This window comes from Petromyzon marinus, chromosome 55 (assembly GCF_048934315.1).
Source record: "Petromyzon marinus isolate PM22_M1 ecotype Great Lakes invasive population chromosome 55, UKy_Petmar_22M1.pri1.0, whole genome shotgun sequence".
Taxonomy (NCBI): domain Eukaryota; kingdom Metazoa; phylum Chordata; class Hyperoartia; order Petromyzontiformes; family Petromyzontidae; genus Petromyzon; species Petromyzon marinus.
The window spans coordinates 5,843,291-5,862,187 of NC_133721.1; the positions used below are offsets into that span (position 1 = coordinate 5,843,291).

General features: G+C 50.5%; 1 protein-coding gene across 1 annotated transcript; it reads left to right on the forward strand.

The window, feature by feature from the left end:
* Positions 1 to 2,359: 2,359 nt before the first annotated feature.
* Positions 2,360 to 5,845, forward strand: LOC116954551 (olfactory receptor 51E1-like). The gene is made up of 2 exons (XM_032975144.2): positions 2,360 to 2,388; positions 3,393 to 5,845. Exon 2 carries the CDS (start codon positions 3,405 to 3,407, stop codon positions 4,377 to 4,379), a length of 975 nt encoding a protein of 324 aa, XP_032831035.2. The 5' UTR covers positions 2,360 to 2,388; positions 3,393 to 3,404; the 3' UTR covers positions 4,380 to 5,845.
* The last annotated feature ends 13,052 nt before the right edge of the window (positions 5,846 to 18,897 follow it).

The window sequence follows — 18,897 nt, forward strand, 5'->3', positions numbered from 1 at the left end:
AATGAAAAAATACGAGGTACACGGTCAGTAGAAATATATATACAAGTCCACCAAGAAGTTAGGAGGGAGGAAAGACGGAAAGAGAAGCCAGGAGGGAGAGATGAACAGAAACTTTAAATAGGAAAAAAGGGATTGGGGGGGAGGGAGCCAGAGAGAGAGAGAGTGGTAAACAAGTGCATCGTGCACATACGCGGGGGGGGGGGGGGGGGGGTGGGAACAGGCTTGGGGTGCACATTTAGGACAAAATTGCAACGGTAATTTCCCCGTAGAAGTGTGTTGATAAAGTATTAAAGCTTTCGTGACTGCATAAAATTACTCATTGGTATATATTGGGTTTTTTTTATTAAATATCACAATCACAGCCATTCCTGACGGTACAGCGAACCCGGGCAACCGCCCCGGGCCCCGTGCTTTGGGGGAGGGGAGAGCTTCGACGACGTCACGGTGGTGTCAGATGTAATACTTCCGGTTTAGTTTGAAGGCTTTGGGGGGCCCACACGGTCGAGTTTGCCTCGGGCCCCGCACTCCAACTATGGATGATCCTGAACTTGTACAATCGCACACAGAGGTCGGTTTAACACGTAGGCTTTTGCGACTAATATCATCCATGATACAAGTGTTTTGGGTTAGATCGCGTAAATATATAAATGTGTGGACTTCTCCACAAATCTGGCTGTCACCTGATGAAGCTAGTTGTAATTACTAGCGAGACGTAGTACTCAGACTGCAAATGTTGTGGCCTGGCTCTCCAACACACCGGTTTGTGCTGTACTAGTGACGAATTGGCACGTTCTGTTTACGTGACAACCCTTACTAGTTGGCTGTGTCGGGTGGTGGTGGGTTTAGCGACACATTTATATATTTACGCGAAGTAACCAAGAAAACCTCTGTATTATGAACAATCACACACCTTGATCACAATCCTAGCAAATCACCCCCAGAACCCATTCGCTCTACCCCCCCGCCCCCGTCCACCGCCGAGAGTCAGGGGTACGGCCAGAGAGGCGACGCTCGACTGTGCCACCGCACAAGATGTCAGCTGCATAAAACAACACTCTTTAATTCAAAATTCCCTGAACTCCTATTGAAATGTGTGTTTGCTCAGAGCGATATTCACTTAAGGTGTTTTATAGTTACTGCCCAGGTATTTGGATTACCATTTGTCCTGGACATGGCACCTGTGTTCAGGTAGCAGACATTGATTTGTACCCAGATCTGGAACTGGGACTGTGTTGAACTTTATCACTGCGACTTGCGCAGTGTTTATGGTCCCAGGCTGAATTATAAATACGTTCCGGTTTGACCTGTGGCAAAGGTGGCAACCTGGACCAGGCCTGCAGAAGACCACTTTGGCACATCAGAACAGAGGAGACGCTTTCGCTGTTCATGCCACTCGCCATCACGGCCGCGGCTCACAAACATTCACAATATCAAGACGGCAACAATAAAACAACGCTGAGCACAGAAATTCAGAGGAGTCATACAATAAAGAGATTGAAAACGTATTTCTTTAGAAGAGTTTTTGTGTGTGTGTATAGTTTGCTGTCCTTCCCCCGCACCCTCCGACTAGCACGGTTGGCTACGTACGGTGCGAAAGAAGTTCAACATATATACATACCAAGGCCGTGGCCATGGAGTCAACATTGGGGGGGACCAAATCTTCCAGGGGGTCTGGGATCCCCCCCCCCCCCCGAGAAAAAAATCTAAATTTGAAAACGAATTTCCTGCCATTTCCTGCCTAGAATTTTTTTTTTTTCACTAACACATAGGATGGACTTTTTCTTTATTTTATTACAATAATATATAATAGTGTATTGTATTACAGTACATTGATCTTTTTTTTTCTTTTTTTACCGTTTCTTGTTTCATTTTATGTGATGGCAGAGATTAGAGATGAATAAAGTACAACCATAGCCACAATCAGATAAACAGAAATCTATATTTTTGCAATATATTGGGGGGACATTTTGAGCATATTTGAATGTTGGGGGGGGGGGATGTGTCCCCCCCCCCCAATATATATCATAATTACGGCCTTGATACATACATACATACAAACATACGAATAATAGCCCCCTTCTTCAACACACGGGTAGCCTACGTTGTCGATCCGCGCACCGAGATCGCTTTGCTAACGAACGGGGAGCTTCTCGCGATCACCTGGATGTCATTAGGGCGTCGTTAAGTGACGGCCGCGTGCCCTAAGCCCCATCTCTAATTGAAGTCGCAGGCGCACGCGAAGCTCGTGACACGAGGCAAGGGCATCCCCAGAAGGGCTTGGAGGTCATTACTGGTCACGTGGGCTTGCAGGCTCATCATATAAATGATGGGCAATCTGCGCGCGTGGCGTTTGAGGGAAAGGTGGCAGGGTTCGGCTCTGCTCTAAGAGTGAGTGAGTAACGCATATATTTCTCAGCTGAATAATAGATCGTCATTGTACTGTTTTGTATTATTTTTAACACGGCTCTTATGTTTTGATTTAAAACTTTCGTGACTGCAGGAATTCATACTCTTTGGTTCTTTCGGTTGTCTTCTATCTACGTCACTTTAGCGAAAGAACCAAATAATACGTCGATTGTGCCTTCAGCAATGGTGCCGCTTGTTCAAATAAATCAACCGCGATTCATATCGTACATGAATGCCCAACACTTTGAATGTATAAAATACGAGACATTTATTTTGAAACAGCAACGTAATGAACCCGATGCAATGCAATGCATAACTAATATATTCTTATATACAACATTATCATTTAAACCAATGATTAAAATTAAAGAATAAGACATCAAAAGTCTGTGCCTACCTGGCGTCGTATAGTCACACTCTAATGCAGCTGCACTGAAGTGGTGGGTCTTGACTTGAGTTAGAATCTCTGCAAACTATCTGCTTCTCTGACGTTTATGGGGCGATTGTTTTTATAACGTTGGAGCGACCTCGCTTGACGTTTCATGCCTATTTGCCTTGGTGCCTTGCAAATGTGACTTTAGAGATTTAAAAAAAAATAGGCTAATAGTAAGTGTAAGTGCACTGCAATGGACTAATTGTGTGTGCATATATACAGAGTGCTTAAATTATTTTTTTTAACACTTATATGGAACTATCGTTTTTAATTGAAAAAGAACGGATAATACACTGTAACATGATAACAACTGTATGTTAATCGCTTCAAAAAGTCAGAGAGTCTCCATTTGTTCGCTATCATTGTCAACATATGTCTGTAATCTTCTCCATGTGGTCTCCAGAGCCAGGAGGCAGCGCATTTCTCGTGGTGTTGTTGCGAATTCTCAGAAGTGTTCTCGTTTTTTTAAAGCACCCTGTATATATAAAAATAGGGTTCTGTATGACGGAGAGATGCATCACGTCGTTTCTCTTTGCCTGAAACTTGCGTGCAGGCCACGAACGTGATGGAGAACAGCAGCAGCGTCGTCTACCTCGCCACGTTCCAAGCTCCGTACCTTGTCAAAGTTGTCATCTTCAGCCTGTGCGTGCCGCTCTTTCTTATCACGGTTGTGGGCAACCTGCTGGTGCTCGTGACGGTGGCCGCGTCCCGGAACCTGCACAAGCCCATGCACATTTTCCTGTGCAACCTGGTCGTGAGCGATGCCATCGGCTGCACGAGCAGCGTGCCCAAACAGCTGCACGTCATCTTGACGGGAGACACCCAGATCTTTTACTCATCTTGCATCGTGCAGATGTTCTGGATCCACTTTTTTTCAATTAGCGAAATATTCACGCTTACAGCCATGGCTTATGACCGCTACCTGGCCGTTTGCTGCCCGCTGCGCTATCACGCGATCATCACCAACAGACGCGCGGTCATAGCCACAATTGTCATCTGCACGCTGGCGGCGGTTATTGCAGGCAGCCAGACCATTCTCATCATCCCACTGAAATTGAAGGACAAAGATCGAGAGGTCGATGGCATTCACTGCGATAACATGGGCATACTCAAGCTGTCCGCGTCCGACACGCGCATAAATGAGTCATACGGCTCGGCATTGATCGTTGTTGATGTAGTGGCTTTGGGCATCATCGGGTACACTTACTTTAAGATAATTGTCGAATGCAAAAAATCTCGGTTGAATCAGGCCAGAAATAAATCTATAGAAACTCTAATCACCCACTTCCTGGCTCTGTCGATATTTTTCGTGGCAATATTCGTGGCGATCCTGGTGCCGCGGTTCATAAAAAAGACGGAAGATTCCGCGTCCAGAAACATAAAGTCTGCGTCACAGCTCGCCGTGTTTGTGGTGCCGATCGCCAACGTGACAATCTACCTCTTCAGAACAAAAGCGCTAAAGAAAGCGATCGTGTTTCACTGCCACAGGTTAATGCTCGTATTTCACCTGCGGTTGCACAAAGTTCAAGCTGTAGAATAATAAATCTGAATACTTATATAAGCGAGCCGCTATATAGAAAAAAACGATTGCTGGGACTGTGGTTAGGAGTGGCTTAACCATGCTTGCCACTGAGCATTCTCACGTAAATACACCTAGTAATTTTTCAACGTTTTAACATTCAAAGTGTATGCTTCCGAACAATGAACGCCTCTGCGATCCGTGTGCTGTTGGGTTGTGCCGCGTGTCGTTCGGCATGACTCACAGCACGTGGCGCGAAACGTCGGACATTGTTCCCAACAACACGCAGCACAACCCAAAAAAGCACATTTCGGAGAGCCGTACAGCGCAACCACAAAGGCAGCACAACCAACGCACGCAGCCCTGACACTCATCACCTTGGCACATCTTGACAATAATTATGTTCTCATGTGTGGTGACACCTTTCTCAAGTACCGTCTATGCCTGGTCAACTTTGTCCTGAAGAAGTTGCTCTCTCTCTCTCTTGCCATGAGTAGTTCGAATCAGTGCAGCCTGCATGTCCAGGTGTTTCAAGACAAATAAAAGCGATACATTTAAATTACATGCTTGAACAGTTTGCAATGTTTCTTCCACGCCTGGTATGCAGGAGGCAGTGAGTTCGATCCCGACCCTGACGTCAATATATTTGGAGTTTGCATGTTCTTCACGTGGTCGCGTGGATCTCTCTCTGGGTCGTCCGGTTTTCCCTGCACATTTAGAATAAACACAACGCGTTCAGAGTATTTGGCTGCTATACATTTCCACATGATACGCCACTTAGTCGAGCTATCATTTGTGGCCAGGTTGCTTCTCAAAAAGAGCTACATAGCTCGGTGCTCCTTACCTGGTAAAATATAAAGTTTAGTTTAAAGCACGTGTGAATTCATGCAAAGAATGTAAAATAATCAAAATAACAAAGGGCCTCAATTGGCGCAAGTGGCTTAACGGATATAAATTAATCGCCTCCTAGTCCTGAGCACGCAGCTCACAGCTCACGTTGCAATCTCCGCTCGACTGACGACACCCCAACGTTGCGGAGCAGCGAAGCACAGACATCGACACGTGACCTCCCATTGCACCTGGTGACTGACGGTCACGTGGCTCCCAAGACGCCTATAAATGTCCAGCAGGTGCCACGCTCATCACTGCTCCCAGCAATTGAAGGCAAGGTGAGTGCGTGTTGTGGTATGCCTGCCGTGAGATCGCGTGAATCTTTCACACGTAATTCACGTGTCTGTCTTTGCTTTATTAAGTGTCTGATAATTCAAGAATAAGAAAAGTTTAGTCTTTAAATCCGTTACAATAGTCGTTTTTTTGTATGCATTTACGTATACAATTAAAACTATGTCGCACCTCTGATTAGCACGGTTGACTACGTACGGTGCGAATTAAATTAAACGTACATACATACGTGTCCAAGAATGGTAAATATATATGTTGTATGGTCTGTTCTGGATGACCACAGTCGCATACTGGAGCGTTTTAAATTTTCCACTTCAGTTTTTTTTTAAAAAATATTTATTTTGGTATAACCCTGTGAGCCATTCGGCTCTTGAATCGGGAGCAACCACAACAAACAAACAAACAAAAACACGAACAAGAAAACATCTGAAAGTAACTTTGTGACTGTGCAAACAAAAAATCCATGAAAAAACAGCAAAATATTCCTGAAAAAAGCACCGTACACCAACGCTGTGTGCAAAACATCCCAGTGGGATGCAAGTCAAAAAACAATAAAAACCACAAGAAAACTTAGATTAAGGCCATCAGTCTAACTCCGTACTACAACAAAACAAACATGTCCAAATCAAAAAACTTTTCGAAATCATCAAAAAATTAAGCCATAATTGCAACGTAACAGTGATCATAGGGACTGTGACCGGATTTATTACAATAAACTACATAAATAACATGTAACACCAAATCCTAGACCATAGCTGGCTCCATGAGTTACTCCACAACAACGGAAGCATCAGTGGCGTATCAAATTTTTCAATGCACCTTTAAGATCAGCACGCTAAATCAAAATACAGATAATACTTTGCTGCGTCATCTGGAGCGAATACATTTTATTTTATTTTACGCCAATGAATAGCAGTGGCAGCTAGTGGTGCACAACTCCTCTAGAGCAGTTTTGAGAGAAGATCTCATTGGTAGCGATTCAAGTTGCAGTTTATTGGCAATAGCATTACAGACCCTGGGGACATCAATAGCAAAGGCCCTTCCTCCAGTTTTTGTACGGCAATAGGGAATGTGAAGCTGGTAAATGAGCAAAGACCTGAGGCCAAATTTGTTCTTTGAAACAGAGAGGAGATCCAGCAGGTAGTCTGCGGATTTTTTGTAAGTACATCGTGAATAAATAAGATCTGGTGCACAAGCCGTCGAACATTAAGTTTGACCCAATGTAGAGATCACAATGGTGAGTCCTATATGGGCAGTTCAATGTAAATCATAAGGCCGAGTGATAGATGGAATCAAGCTTCTTAGTACAGTACTTGGGGCTGATTTATACACGATGTCACAGCAGTCAAGTAGAGGCAGTATGGTAGCTTTTATCAATTCCAAACGGAACATTGGGGGGAAGCAGTGCTTGTGTCGATACAGAAAACCAATTGATATTTTTGTCTTTTTACCAATATAATCAATGTGATCTTCAAAATTCAGTTTTGAATCCAGGATGACCCCAAGATACTTATAGATCTTGACTTGCTCTATTTGATAATTATTTAAGGAATGTAATTGGGGAAAAATAACTTCCTGCTTTAGTCCTGGTGAGATGCATAGCACCTTGGTTTTGGAGGTATTCAGGACTAGTTTAAGAGCAACTAGCTGATGTTGTAGTTTGTTTAATCACCCTGTAGACCCTGTAGCTTAGCAATCACGTCATCCGGAGAGCGGCCAGCAGTAGTCAGTATTGTGTCATCTGCAAAAAGATTTACCCTGGAATGATCCAGGTCAGTGCCCAAGTCATTGACATAAAGAGAGAACAAAAGGGGGCCCAGGATGGAACCCTGTGGAACCCCTTTTGTTATCTTAACACTGTTTGACCTCCAACCATCTGAATACAGTTTGGGTGCGAGAAAAGAGGTAATTTTATAACGATTGTACTGCGTTTTCGGAAAAACCGAGGCAACTTAGTTTACTAAGCAGGGTGTTGTTGTCTACTGTATCAAAAGCTTTGGACAGGTCTAGAAAAAGACAGGCACAGTACTGCTTATTATCAAAGCTATTGTAAATGTGATTCAGATAGTCTAATGCAGCAGATGTGGTGCTGTATTTTTTTTCGGAACCCAGATTGTTTTAGATGTAGTAAATTCTTGGTGGACAGGAAACTGCTAATTTGGTAGGTCAATAATTTTTCAAAAATTTTCATCAACGGGGACAAAGTTGAGATAGGTCGGTAGTTATTTGGATCCACTTTAGGGCCCCTTTTGTGAAGTGGACGGACATAGGAATGTTTCCATTCTAGAGGAACTGATGCTTATTTGATGGACAGGTTGAAAATATGGGCAATAGGTTTGTATATTAGGTCACCAACAGTTAGTAGAGCAAAGACGGGAATACTATCTGCTCCGGTTTCCGCCTCTGTCAGAGATGAGGATCAGTTGTTTTCTTAAGAGAGTGCTATTCCGTGACTTGAAGAGAGCCGTGCGGACGAGGTAGACGATGGAGAATTGAAGATCCATGCTCTCCCTCTCGGCGTTAGAGAAGCCTCTCACACGGTACAGATGCTCATATTCAGCTTGTGCCTATTCATAGGAATAGCCAACGTGCTGGTGATCGTTACGGAGGTCACGGGTTCGATCTCGACGCCTGTATATTTGAAGTTTGCATGTCTCTCTCCCGTGGTCGCGTGGATTTTTCTTCGGGTCCTCCGGCTGTTTTCCCCCACATTCACAATCAACATGCGTTTAGAGGATTCGGCTGCTGCACATTTTCATGTGACGAGTCACTTTGTTGAGCTATCATTTGCGGCCAGGTCACTTCTTGAAAAAGAGTTATTGTAAAAATTCGGTCACAGTCCCTGTGATCACTGTTACGTTGCAATTATGGCTATATTTTTTGGTAATTTCGAAAAGTTTTTTGGTTTGGACATGTTTGTTTTGTTGTAGTACGGAGTTAGACTGATGGTCTTAATCTAAGTTTTCTTGTGGTTGTTGTTGTTTGACTTGTATCCCACTGGGATTTTTTGCACACAGCGTTGGTGTACGGTGCTTTTTTCAGGAAAATTTTGCTGTTTTTTTTCATGGATTTTCTGTTTGCACAGTCACATAGTCACTTTAAGATGTTTTTCTTGTTAGTGTTTTTTTTGTTTGTTTTGGTTGCACCCGATTCAAGAGCCGAATGGCTCACAGGGCTATACCAAAAAAAACTACACACAGCTCATTGAGCATTACCTGGTAAAATAGAAAGTTAAATTAATGTTTGTATCATTGTTGGCACAGCTTCCCCGCGACACTTTATTTCACCTTGAAATGACCATGCCATATCAATTATGCTTAACATTTCAGAAGATCACAATGTAACGATTGTTGCGCTTATCGTCAGCATGTAGCCTGCCATTCTGCTCATTGATAAATGCAATGGCACAATCCAGTCACTATTTTATAAAAAAAAATCGTGTTTGTCCTGTCCGTCATGTGTATTCTTTGTTTCGCAAATTCTCTGTCGTGCGTTGCCTTGCTCTACTTTATGCAAACCATTTAGATTAGAGGAATCATTTACATGTAATTTGCGTAACCCTGGATATCATCATCGATACACGCCATGACCAATCCACTTCTGAAGGAAGATTTCCCCATGCAAGACTTCGTCATCTCTCGTGATCCTTCAATGTAAGAATCTACCCAGCATTAGTGCACGAGATAATTCCATCGCTCCATCTCCTCCGTGGAAGTTCTTCCGGGCGAGTTCTCTCCCTTGGCTGCGACTCGACTGTGGCCGTCATCCCGTCTGCAGGACGTGTCCTGCCCAAGTCTACTTTTCTTGACAATCAGACAATAGGAGATTGTTCATGTTTCCATTATTGCACAAATGTTGTCCTTCCCCCGCACTTCCGATTAGCACGGTTGGCTACGTATGGTGCGAAATAGGTTCAACATGCATAAGAGTATAATGGTTTACTTGATTAATCAATAACATAATACCTTCGTCCTAGTCATCTGCAGTTTGCGTTCATGAAAAGCCGCATTATCAGCAAATCGAATTCATGTTTACTTCTACTCACCACCTGGTGTCCATCTCTAATAAAATTAATTCGTCCAACATCAGACACTCTTAACCATAATTAATATCCAGAGACATGCCTCGTTGTGGAGGCTGTGAGTAGACCACTGAGAGGCAAATATAATTTTCTAATATTTTTGTTGTTGTTGGGCCTCGCATTGACACGGTAGATCAGCCACTTTTGTCACTCTGCTCCTCGGTCATCTTGTTGTGTTAGGATGCTCAAACACCAAATAGAAACATTTTTCAAGGAATCAAGTTTGCATTCATCACACATACTTGTGGAAAAACATGCAAACATACTCTGATAATATATGCATCGTCTTTGAAAATGATTGGCGTACACCAGAGACGGCAGCCTTTATGGAATTGTCTCACCAGTGTTAGACCAGAGAACGCCAAAAGGCGAACAAGTACAAAGACAATGCAAGTATCAGAACACTTATAGCTGGGGTCGAACAGTTATTTCTATGGGACCTTTTTTACCAGTCTCGAAAGTGATGAAAAATAATATATTTTACTCTTTCGTGTATTTTGCGCACAACTTTATCTCACTCTGAATCTCCGGACGCGAGCTTAATCCTGGGTGTCCCTGACCTCCACTGTACGGCTGTGGCATTGCAAGCAAGGTGTCAAGTCTCCCTTTGCGGCCACATTGAGTCCACTGGACTGTCCACAAGTCATCCCCACATCGGATGTGTTAATGAGAACACTCTCCATCTTAATTGAAATATTGTTCGGGCCGAAAACAGAACTAAATACAATTTAAAAGAACGTGCAAAATGTGTAAAAAAAACAATAATCATTCGGCCTTGCAAAAAAACATCAGAAGATCCTGAATAAGTGCACCGGTCCACATCACTGCTGCCTGTCACACTTATCTTTGTAGTGGGTTCGAATTAGGTGCACACACGACTCCTTGGGAGGCAACGCTGATTTATTAGAACGGTAAGTAATATAACACTGCACATAAGGTGGTGACCACCAACCTACTCTAGCTAACACATACTTCTCAAATACTCTAGCGTGACCCAGCCAGGTGGGCTACTGCCAGGTCCGCTGACTGGAGGCTTGACTCTTCTTGGCGTCTTCACGATGCATCTTCGTTCTTGATACGGGCAGCCTCGAACCTCGTGAGGAGGCTGCTTATATGAGCCTCGGTGTGCCCGGGCCCCACCCCGGCCACGCCTCCCTTCGAGAACCCTCTCGAAGCCCCCCTGCTGTCCACGTGCCCTCCGAGGTGCCCCCTAGGCCCCCAGTCACGTGTCCAGCCGGGGTCACAGAGTGTCATGGCCTCACACCACCCTCGTGGCCTCCCGGAGCCCAGAACCGGCCCTGACGTCATTCCCGCCTCCAGCCGGGATGACGTCATGCGTGTGTGTAGACCCGCGTGGTCATGACGCTCCCCCGCATAGTGACGTCACGCTTGTGCGTGTGTACACAGTAGTGATTCTACAATCACTACATCTTGATGGTGACCTAAGACAAGAGGGACCAAAATGCAATTCTTCAGGGAATGCTGGTGAGTTATTTTTTTTTTTGCAAAATGCACAAACTGCAGTTATTTTTACACCGCGGCCATCTGTCCGCTGATCATTCAGCGCTGTTATCTGCAACATTGTGGATTGTAACAAGCATTGAGATGCAGATAACCAGATAATAGCACGAGTTGTGTGTTCGTAAAACTCCACAGACAATAGAAGTCTCAGATCGGAAGGGGTGCAGATAAGACGGTTTCGAAATATGCATGCTATAGCTTTTTAAACGTATGTTTTGCTTTTAAATCTTATCATATTACAATTATAATTTTATTTAGTATTTCCTGACACCGGTAATGAAAATGCTGATGGCAAGGATGCACAGTCCAGCGTCAATTTGCGGCTGGATGAAGGCCTCCCCCACGTACCATATCGGCCATTGTGTTTTTTATTGACCATACTTCACCACGGTTTGCGAAGGCTGGGTGCACCACATGTAGTAGGGTCCAACAACAATGCACATCACCGGGGTTCCGAGTTCAGACGACCAAAATCACGTAAATCTAACAAGCACGAAGCACGCTCGCGTTGCCCCGCGAAAGCGAACTTGAAAGCCGCTTCGAAGACACGGGCGGCGCCACATGGCGTTGCTATGCGTCATCGCGCCACCAGCCAATTGGATGCACCGGGGGGTTTGGCGCCAATTTCCACGGTCGCTGCTCCTTCTGCTGCTCCTTCAGCGGCTCCACTTCTCGTGAGGGAGAGAGGTGGGGTGGACAACGGGTGAGGTGAACAACTGGTGATGTAGACAACTGGTGATGTAGACAACGGGTGAGGTGGACAACGGGTGAGGTGGACAACGGGTGAGGTGGACAACGGGTGAGGTCAACTGGTGATGTAGACAACGTGTAAGGTGGACAACGTGTGAGGTGGACAACGTGTAAGGTGGACAACGTGTGAGGTGGACAACGGGTGAGGTGGACAACGGGTGGTGGACAACGGGTGAGGTGGACAACGGGTGAGGTGGACAACGGGTGAGGTGGACAACGGGTGATGTAGACAACGGGTGAGGTGGACAACGGGTGGTGGACAACGGGTGAGGTGGACAACGGGTGAGGTGGACAACGGGTGAGGTGGACAACGGGTGATGTAGACAACGGGTGAGGTAGACAACGTGTGAGGTGGACAACGGGTGAGGTGTACAACGGGTGATATAGACAACGGGTGATGTGGACAACGGGTGAGGTGGACAACGTGTGAGGTGGACAACGGGTGAGGTGGACAACGGGTGAAGTGGACAACGGGTGAGGTGGACAACGGGTGAGGTGGACAACGGGATGTAAACTGGTGAGGTGGACACTGGACGCCCTCGTTTACGATGCGGGAGGCGTCCACCACGGTGGACACGAACCCCGAGTAGAGCAGGAGCAGCAGCGTGGCAGTGGCGAGCACGGTTATTGATCGTGATTGAACAGCTTATTACATCATCATAAATGGTATTGAACGTGTGAGAAAGGTTGACATATTTGGAACTAAACCTTAACGTTATAGTAGTTTATTATACCGTAGGAAATAGTCATTAACAACTACTCAAACCGCAATCATACATTGCAAAAAAGTGCGCCGACACGACTCCACACGTATACACTGTACTGTATTTTATTTTTAAACGAACTATGCGTATTTGAAAACTGTTTATAACAATAAACTAGATGCATATTGCAGATTTTTAAAAAATATATATGTTTAGTGTTTGACTTTACGCGGACAACTTCTGTCTTTTGTGATGCCGCCGCCACGGAGCCGATCGGCGGGTGGCCCACCTGCGATCTCGCCGCCCCGAGCGACGAGGCCGACATTGCTCCACCCCACCACCTCCCCACCCCCCCCACCGGAACACACACGCACGCACTCCCCCCACCATTAGAGCGCGTGGGAAGACACCCTGGCCGACAGGTTTTCACCCAGAAGCCCTCGTAAAGGGATAATCTTCACGGTTTCCTGCGGCCAGGGAATTGGACGGTCTCCTCCGACGCTAACACACACCGTGGCGCCGTGACTTGAGTAGAAATGACATGTTCACGGCGGGGCTGCCCCGCCACCGCGGTTAGTACGCACCTCACGCACACGGGTCGGCAGGGCAGGTAGGGAGGAGGGCAGAGCCACGAGTGGCGGGAAAGCAGGGTCGCCCTCTGGCTGGATGGTCGCTGAGCAGGTAAATGTAGATGCGGACGTCGCTGAAAGCAACGGCCCGGGGGATGCTGGGATACAGATGGGCCTACCGATTGGCGGGTGATCCCAGCGAGCTGATTGGCCCGCGAGTCGGCACCAGGTAGCCCCTTTGATGTAGAAAGAATAAAGCGGGTCAGGGCGAAGAAAAAAGGGTCTCTGGCTACTCGAGTCAACCCCAGGCCCGTCAACTCCCGAGTCCAGCCGCGCGAACGTCCGTGGGACGTATCGACGCGCCGCGAGGACCAGCTGGCAGTGACGACGAACCGTGAGTAAGGGAGGGAGAGAAAGAGGGAGTTGGGACTTAGCTTAAGAAGAACAGGTAGAGTATAGTGCCGACTATCGAGAGATAGATTGGTCCTGCCCCGCCGATCCCGACTGACTCGGTTAAATAAGAGCTCGCCGACCCGGTGGAATAAATCGTCGGCGATTACATAACGGACTGGTGTGGTTTTTGCGAGGGTGTGGAAAGAGAGTGGAAGCGTGGGTGCGCTCGCTGTTCGCGGTGGTCGCCGCGTGTGTGGAGCGGCGCCACGTGAGGTGTGGGCGCTACAAACCGTCGGCGGTGGACTTCCCCGTTGCGAGCGGATACTCATCTCGCACGCATGCCCATCGCATAGCCCTTTAAACCCGTTTAACCCAATCCCCCCAATCGCCGGAGTGGGTACGAACGACGTCGCTTACCCTCCGACCTCTAACCCCCGGTTACCCGCGTGTGATTGGTGCGTGGGACTGCGCGGGCAGGGAGCGTCGCGTTCGGGTGCCGGCGAAGTGCTAGCGGGCCCCAGGGCGGTCGAGGGCGATGCCTCACCGGCAGGAAACCCAGACTCGGGGGGGGACAGCACAGGGGGGGAACAGGAGCACGGCGACCTTTCCCCGCCCGGTGAGGAGTGCAGCGGCGGCAGCTCCCACACTAGTGGGGAGTCTGGGAGCGTCGGTACTTCGCGGACAGGGTCGCAGGCAGGAGAGATCCCGGGGCCGGCGACCCTAACAATTTGGTGTCAGAAGCGGTACGAACCCCCGCGTTACCCCACGCGAAAATAAGGCATATATCCACTGGCCGGAGTACACCTTCCTGGAAAGCATTTGCCCGCAACGTCCTAGGGGCTAAGGAAATTAATGGGTGGACGGACGCGCAGACGCTACGTCAACTTAATATGAATCTGGATGGGCGGGCAGCCAATTTTGTGGAAGCCCTACCCGCAAGCGCGCAGACACAGCTAGAGGAGCTGATGCGCCGACTTGATCTGCGTTTCGGTACGCGCGATGAGGAGGAGGCAAAAGCGGCCTTAGAGGCACGCCGTCGCCAACCCGGCGAGGACCTGCGCGATTATGCCGAGGATGTGCGTGAGCTAACAAAGATCGCACGCCCGAGGTACACCACGGAAGCGATTGAGGAGCTGGCCGCAGAGAAAATCCAGCGATACTTAACGCGCACGGCGTGGTGGCAGCCAGACGTGAACTCTACGCGCCTCCCCTTTGATGCCCTTGTCGAGCGCGCGCGCGCGCAAATGTGAAATAATTTCTAGCGAACGCGCACAGCTCCGAGGACTGGGATGGGAGCGCACCATCGCAAGTCTGTCCACCGAGGAGGAAGAGGAGGAACAGGAGCTCGCCAGGACGGTAGGGGGTCGGGAAAGGGAGCCTCCGGTATCCCGCGAGACCACCCCGGGATGGGTAGCGGGGATACAGGCGGGCATCGGGGGGATCGACAACAAGGTAACCCAAGTGGACAACAAGGTAACCCAAGTACGGGCACATATGACTACGCTGCAGACTACGGTAGAGACGGTTCAGACCGAGTTGGGAGGGCTGGCCGGGAGGGTAGCCCGACTAGAGGCGGAGTCTGGGCATCGGCGTACGGGAGGGGAAAGAGGGAGCGGGCAGGGAGGCTCCTACGGGGCTACCGCCCTTCCCCGAGCATGTTACCTGTGCGACCAGCGAGGGCATCTGGTGAGGGACTGTCCCCAGATCGCCCGCGCTAGAAAGGCACCAGGGTTAAAACGCCAACGCCCCTTAGAGAATGGACCACCTAGGGGTGCAATCAATGAGGTCCCGAAACAAAACGGCAATAATAATAATGGTGAGCGAGTGACCCCCACACAGGTTCCAACTACAACAACCAAGGACGCGGTGAGGACGGGCGACTGGCTGTGGGAGCTGGTAGCAGGAATCACGGGGGCCACGTCACTGGTGGAAGGACAGGTGAACAGACAGCGCACCCGGATCCTACTGGACACGGGGGCCGTAGCCTCGCTCGTGAGCGCCGCGCACTGCAGCGTGCTCGGGGTTGACGTGAGCCGCCTGCAGGCCCCGGATCGCGCGCTGCACACAGCGAGCGGAGCCGGGATGGGGTTGCTGGGAAGGATCTCCCTCGAGGTCCGTCTCGGAAACCAGGTGTGCACCCAGGAATTCTACGTCTCGAGCGTGTTATGCCACGAGTGTATTGCAGGTACGGACCTCCTGGAAAAGCTGGGGCTCAACGTGCAGCCCCGCCAGCGATGCGCCACCGCGGAGGGCAGCGGGGAGCGGATCCCGTTCCTGGGACCCGAGCCGAATCGCCCTCGCTTCACACCCGTGGCCGCTACGCTGGTGTCGGCCGTCACCATCGGGCCGCTCGCCGAGATGCTGGTGCCAGTGGCAACCCCCTCCGCCGACCCCACACACCGACCATCGGGCGAGGTAATGCTAACTCCTCACCCGGAGTTGGCAGCGCGGTACGGAGTCGTCGGGTCAGCCACGCTGGTAAACGCAGATGGGGGCCGACTGTTCATGCGGGTGTTTAACCCCCACGGCACCCCAGCAATACTACGACGGCGCACCACAGTAGCCACCGTGCACCCCCTACACGCGCGCCACTCCAGCGACTCGGTATTCGCACTCTGGGCGGAGGACCCCGGTCGCCCCGAGGACCACCAGGACCTGGCCTGGCGAGTCGGCCCGACTCCCCACGCCGAGGTCGTCCCCCTTCTTGACGCGGTACACGTACCTTGGGCAGATTTCCCCAAGGGAGAGGCCGATCAGCTACGCAGGTTACTGCGGGAGTACGCCGACGTGTTCAGCGAACACAATTCAGACGTGGGTCGCACAGATCTCGTTAAGCACCAAATCGACACCGGGGCCGCCCGACCCATAAAGCTCCCCGCGTACCGCGTGGGCGCACCCGAACGCGCCCAGATCAAAGAGGCGGTCAGGGATATGCTCCGTGATAACATAATTCAGCCCTCGGCGAGCCCCTGGTCTGCCCCGGTGGTACTAGTAACGAAAAAGGACGGGTCAACCCGTTTTTGCGTCGATTACCGCAAACTAAACGCAGTCACCCTCGGCGACGCCTTTCCCATACCGCGTATCGACGACACCTTTGACAGCCTCGCCGGAGCGCGGTATTTTTCCACCCTCGATCTCGCGTCCGGGTACTGGCAGGTGGAGATGACGGAAGAGGATCGGCCAAAAACCGCATTCACCACCCCGATGGGACTATTCGAGTTTCGAGTACTCCCGTTTGGGCTCACCAACGCGCCCGCGACGTTCCAGCGGCTGATGGAGTTGGTGATGCGGGGCTTGCAGTGGGAGCAATGCCTGATTTACCTGGATGATGTGATCGTGTTCAGTAGATCTCTGTCTGAGCACTGGTCCAGGTTACGGGAGGTGTTCCAGCGACTGCGAGCGGCTCATCTCAAGCTCAAGCCGCGTAAGTGTTACATTGCACAGCGCGAGGTGGGGTACCTCGGACATCGCGTCAGCGAGGCGGGGGTGCGCACTGATCCGGACAAGGTACGCGCCGTAGTGGATTGGCCACAGCCAAGAAACCTGACGGAGATAAGATCATTTTTGGGGCTCGCCACCTATTATCGTCGATTTGTAAAGGGATTCAGCGAGATTGCACGCCCCCTCACCCAACTCACTTCCCCCAAGAACCCCTATCAGTGGACGGAGGCCTGCCAGACGGCCTTCACCACCCTCAAAGACCACCTCACACACACCCCCACACTGGCTTTCCCCGATTTTACCACCGACTTTATTTTGGACACCGACGCCTGCAGCAGCGGGCTGGGTGCGGTGTTGTCGCAGGTGCAGGAAGGGATGGAACGGGTGATTGCGTACGCCAGCCGGACCCTGAGCGGGGCCGAGCTGAACTACTGTGTGACCCGTCAGGAATTGTACGCGGTGATCTTCGTGTGTAAACAGTTTCGGCCGTATTTGTACGGCAGGAAATGTCGGGTGCGCATGGACCATTATGCTTTGCAGTTCCTCCTCACCTTCAAGGAACCGCGGGGGCAGATGGCCCGATGGCTGGCGCAGCTGCAGGAGTACAACCTGCAGATCGAGTACCGGGCGGGGCGGACGCATGCAAACGCGGACGCATTATCACGGCGACCCGCGGTGTGTGCTGAGACGAGGGCGGAGGAAGCCTGCCCGTGCTTCACGGGGGGACGTTGCCGACAGGCAACGGTTCCCCCGGGAACCCGCTGAACCTAACCCCCCCCCGGTGAGAGAGAGTGCGGTATGCGCCACAGAGACCCCCACGGGTGGAGGCGCGGACCCAGTCGACCGCTCGGCGAGCGCAGGGCCCACGACTTGGGACCCAGCGGACCACCCCGCCCCGATCGGACGGATCCAGGAGGACGTCGGCTGCGCCTTCCCGGGCCTGAACGACGAGCAGCTGAGGCAGTCCCAGCAGCGGGATCCGGATCTGGCGGCGGTGGAAGCAGCCCTGCGGGAGGAGAAAAGCACCCTACCAGGGCCCTGGAGCGGTTTGTATGCCCGGTTGTGTGTGCAGAATGGGGTGGTACGGGAGTTAACCGAGGCCGGCCAGCCGGGGTGCATCTGTGTTCCCGCCCAGGTGCGACCCCAGCTGCTACGGCTGGTACACGACCACCCGCTCGGGGGCCATGACGGGGAACGGCGCACTCGGGAGACTCTGCGTCGCCAGTATCTCTGGCCCAAATTGACTCAAGATGTGGCCGCCTGGGTACAGGGCTGCCGTGCTTGTCAGCAGTGCGGACCGAAACCGGCACGATACCAGGTACCCCTAAGGCCGTTCCGCGTCAGTCGGACGAACCAGCTGGTCGGCATCGATCTCCAGGGGCCATTCCCACGATCCTACCGGGCAACCGCTATATCCTCGTAGCGGTGGAATACTTCACCCGCTACCCCGTGGCGGTGGCCATCCCCGATAAAACGGCCTTGGTAGTGGCCCGGGCGTTCGTGGAGCACTATGTACTTAAGCACGGGATCCCGGAGCGAGTCCTTACCGACCAGGGTAGCGAGTTCGAGGCCGAGTAGTTTCAGGCGCTGTGCCGGGAGTTCGGAATCCAGAAAGACCGGACCACGGCGTACCACCCCCAGGCGAACGGTATAGTTGAGCGTATGAATCAAACTCTGGCCGGAAAGCTCAAGCGTATGGCGGCCGCAAACCAACGGGATTGGGACGAACACCTCCCCTACGCCCTGTTCGCCTACGCCACCACGGTGCATACATCGACGGGACAAACCCCATTCCTAATGATGTTTGGTCGTGAGTCTCGTCTACCCGCAGACTTGCTGTTCGGCATTCCTCCACCCCAAACGGAGGAAGGGAGTCGCCCCGTGGAGCATCTGATGGA

Bases quoted from the DNA above. Each gene is read 5' to 3' on its own strand.
- LOC116954551 (XM_032975144.2), top strand. From the start codon at position 3,405: ATGGAGAACAGCAGCAGCGTCGTCTACCTCGCCACGTTCCAAGCTCCG.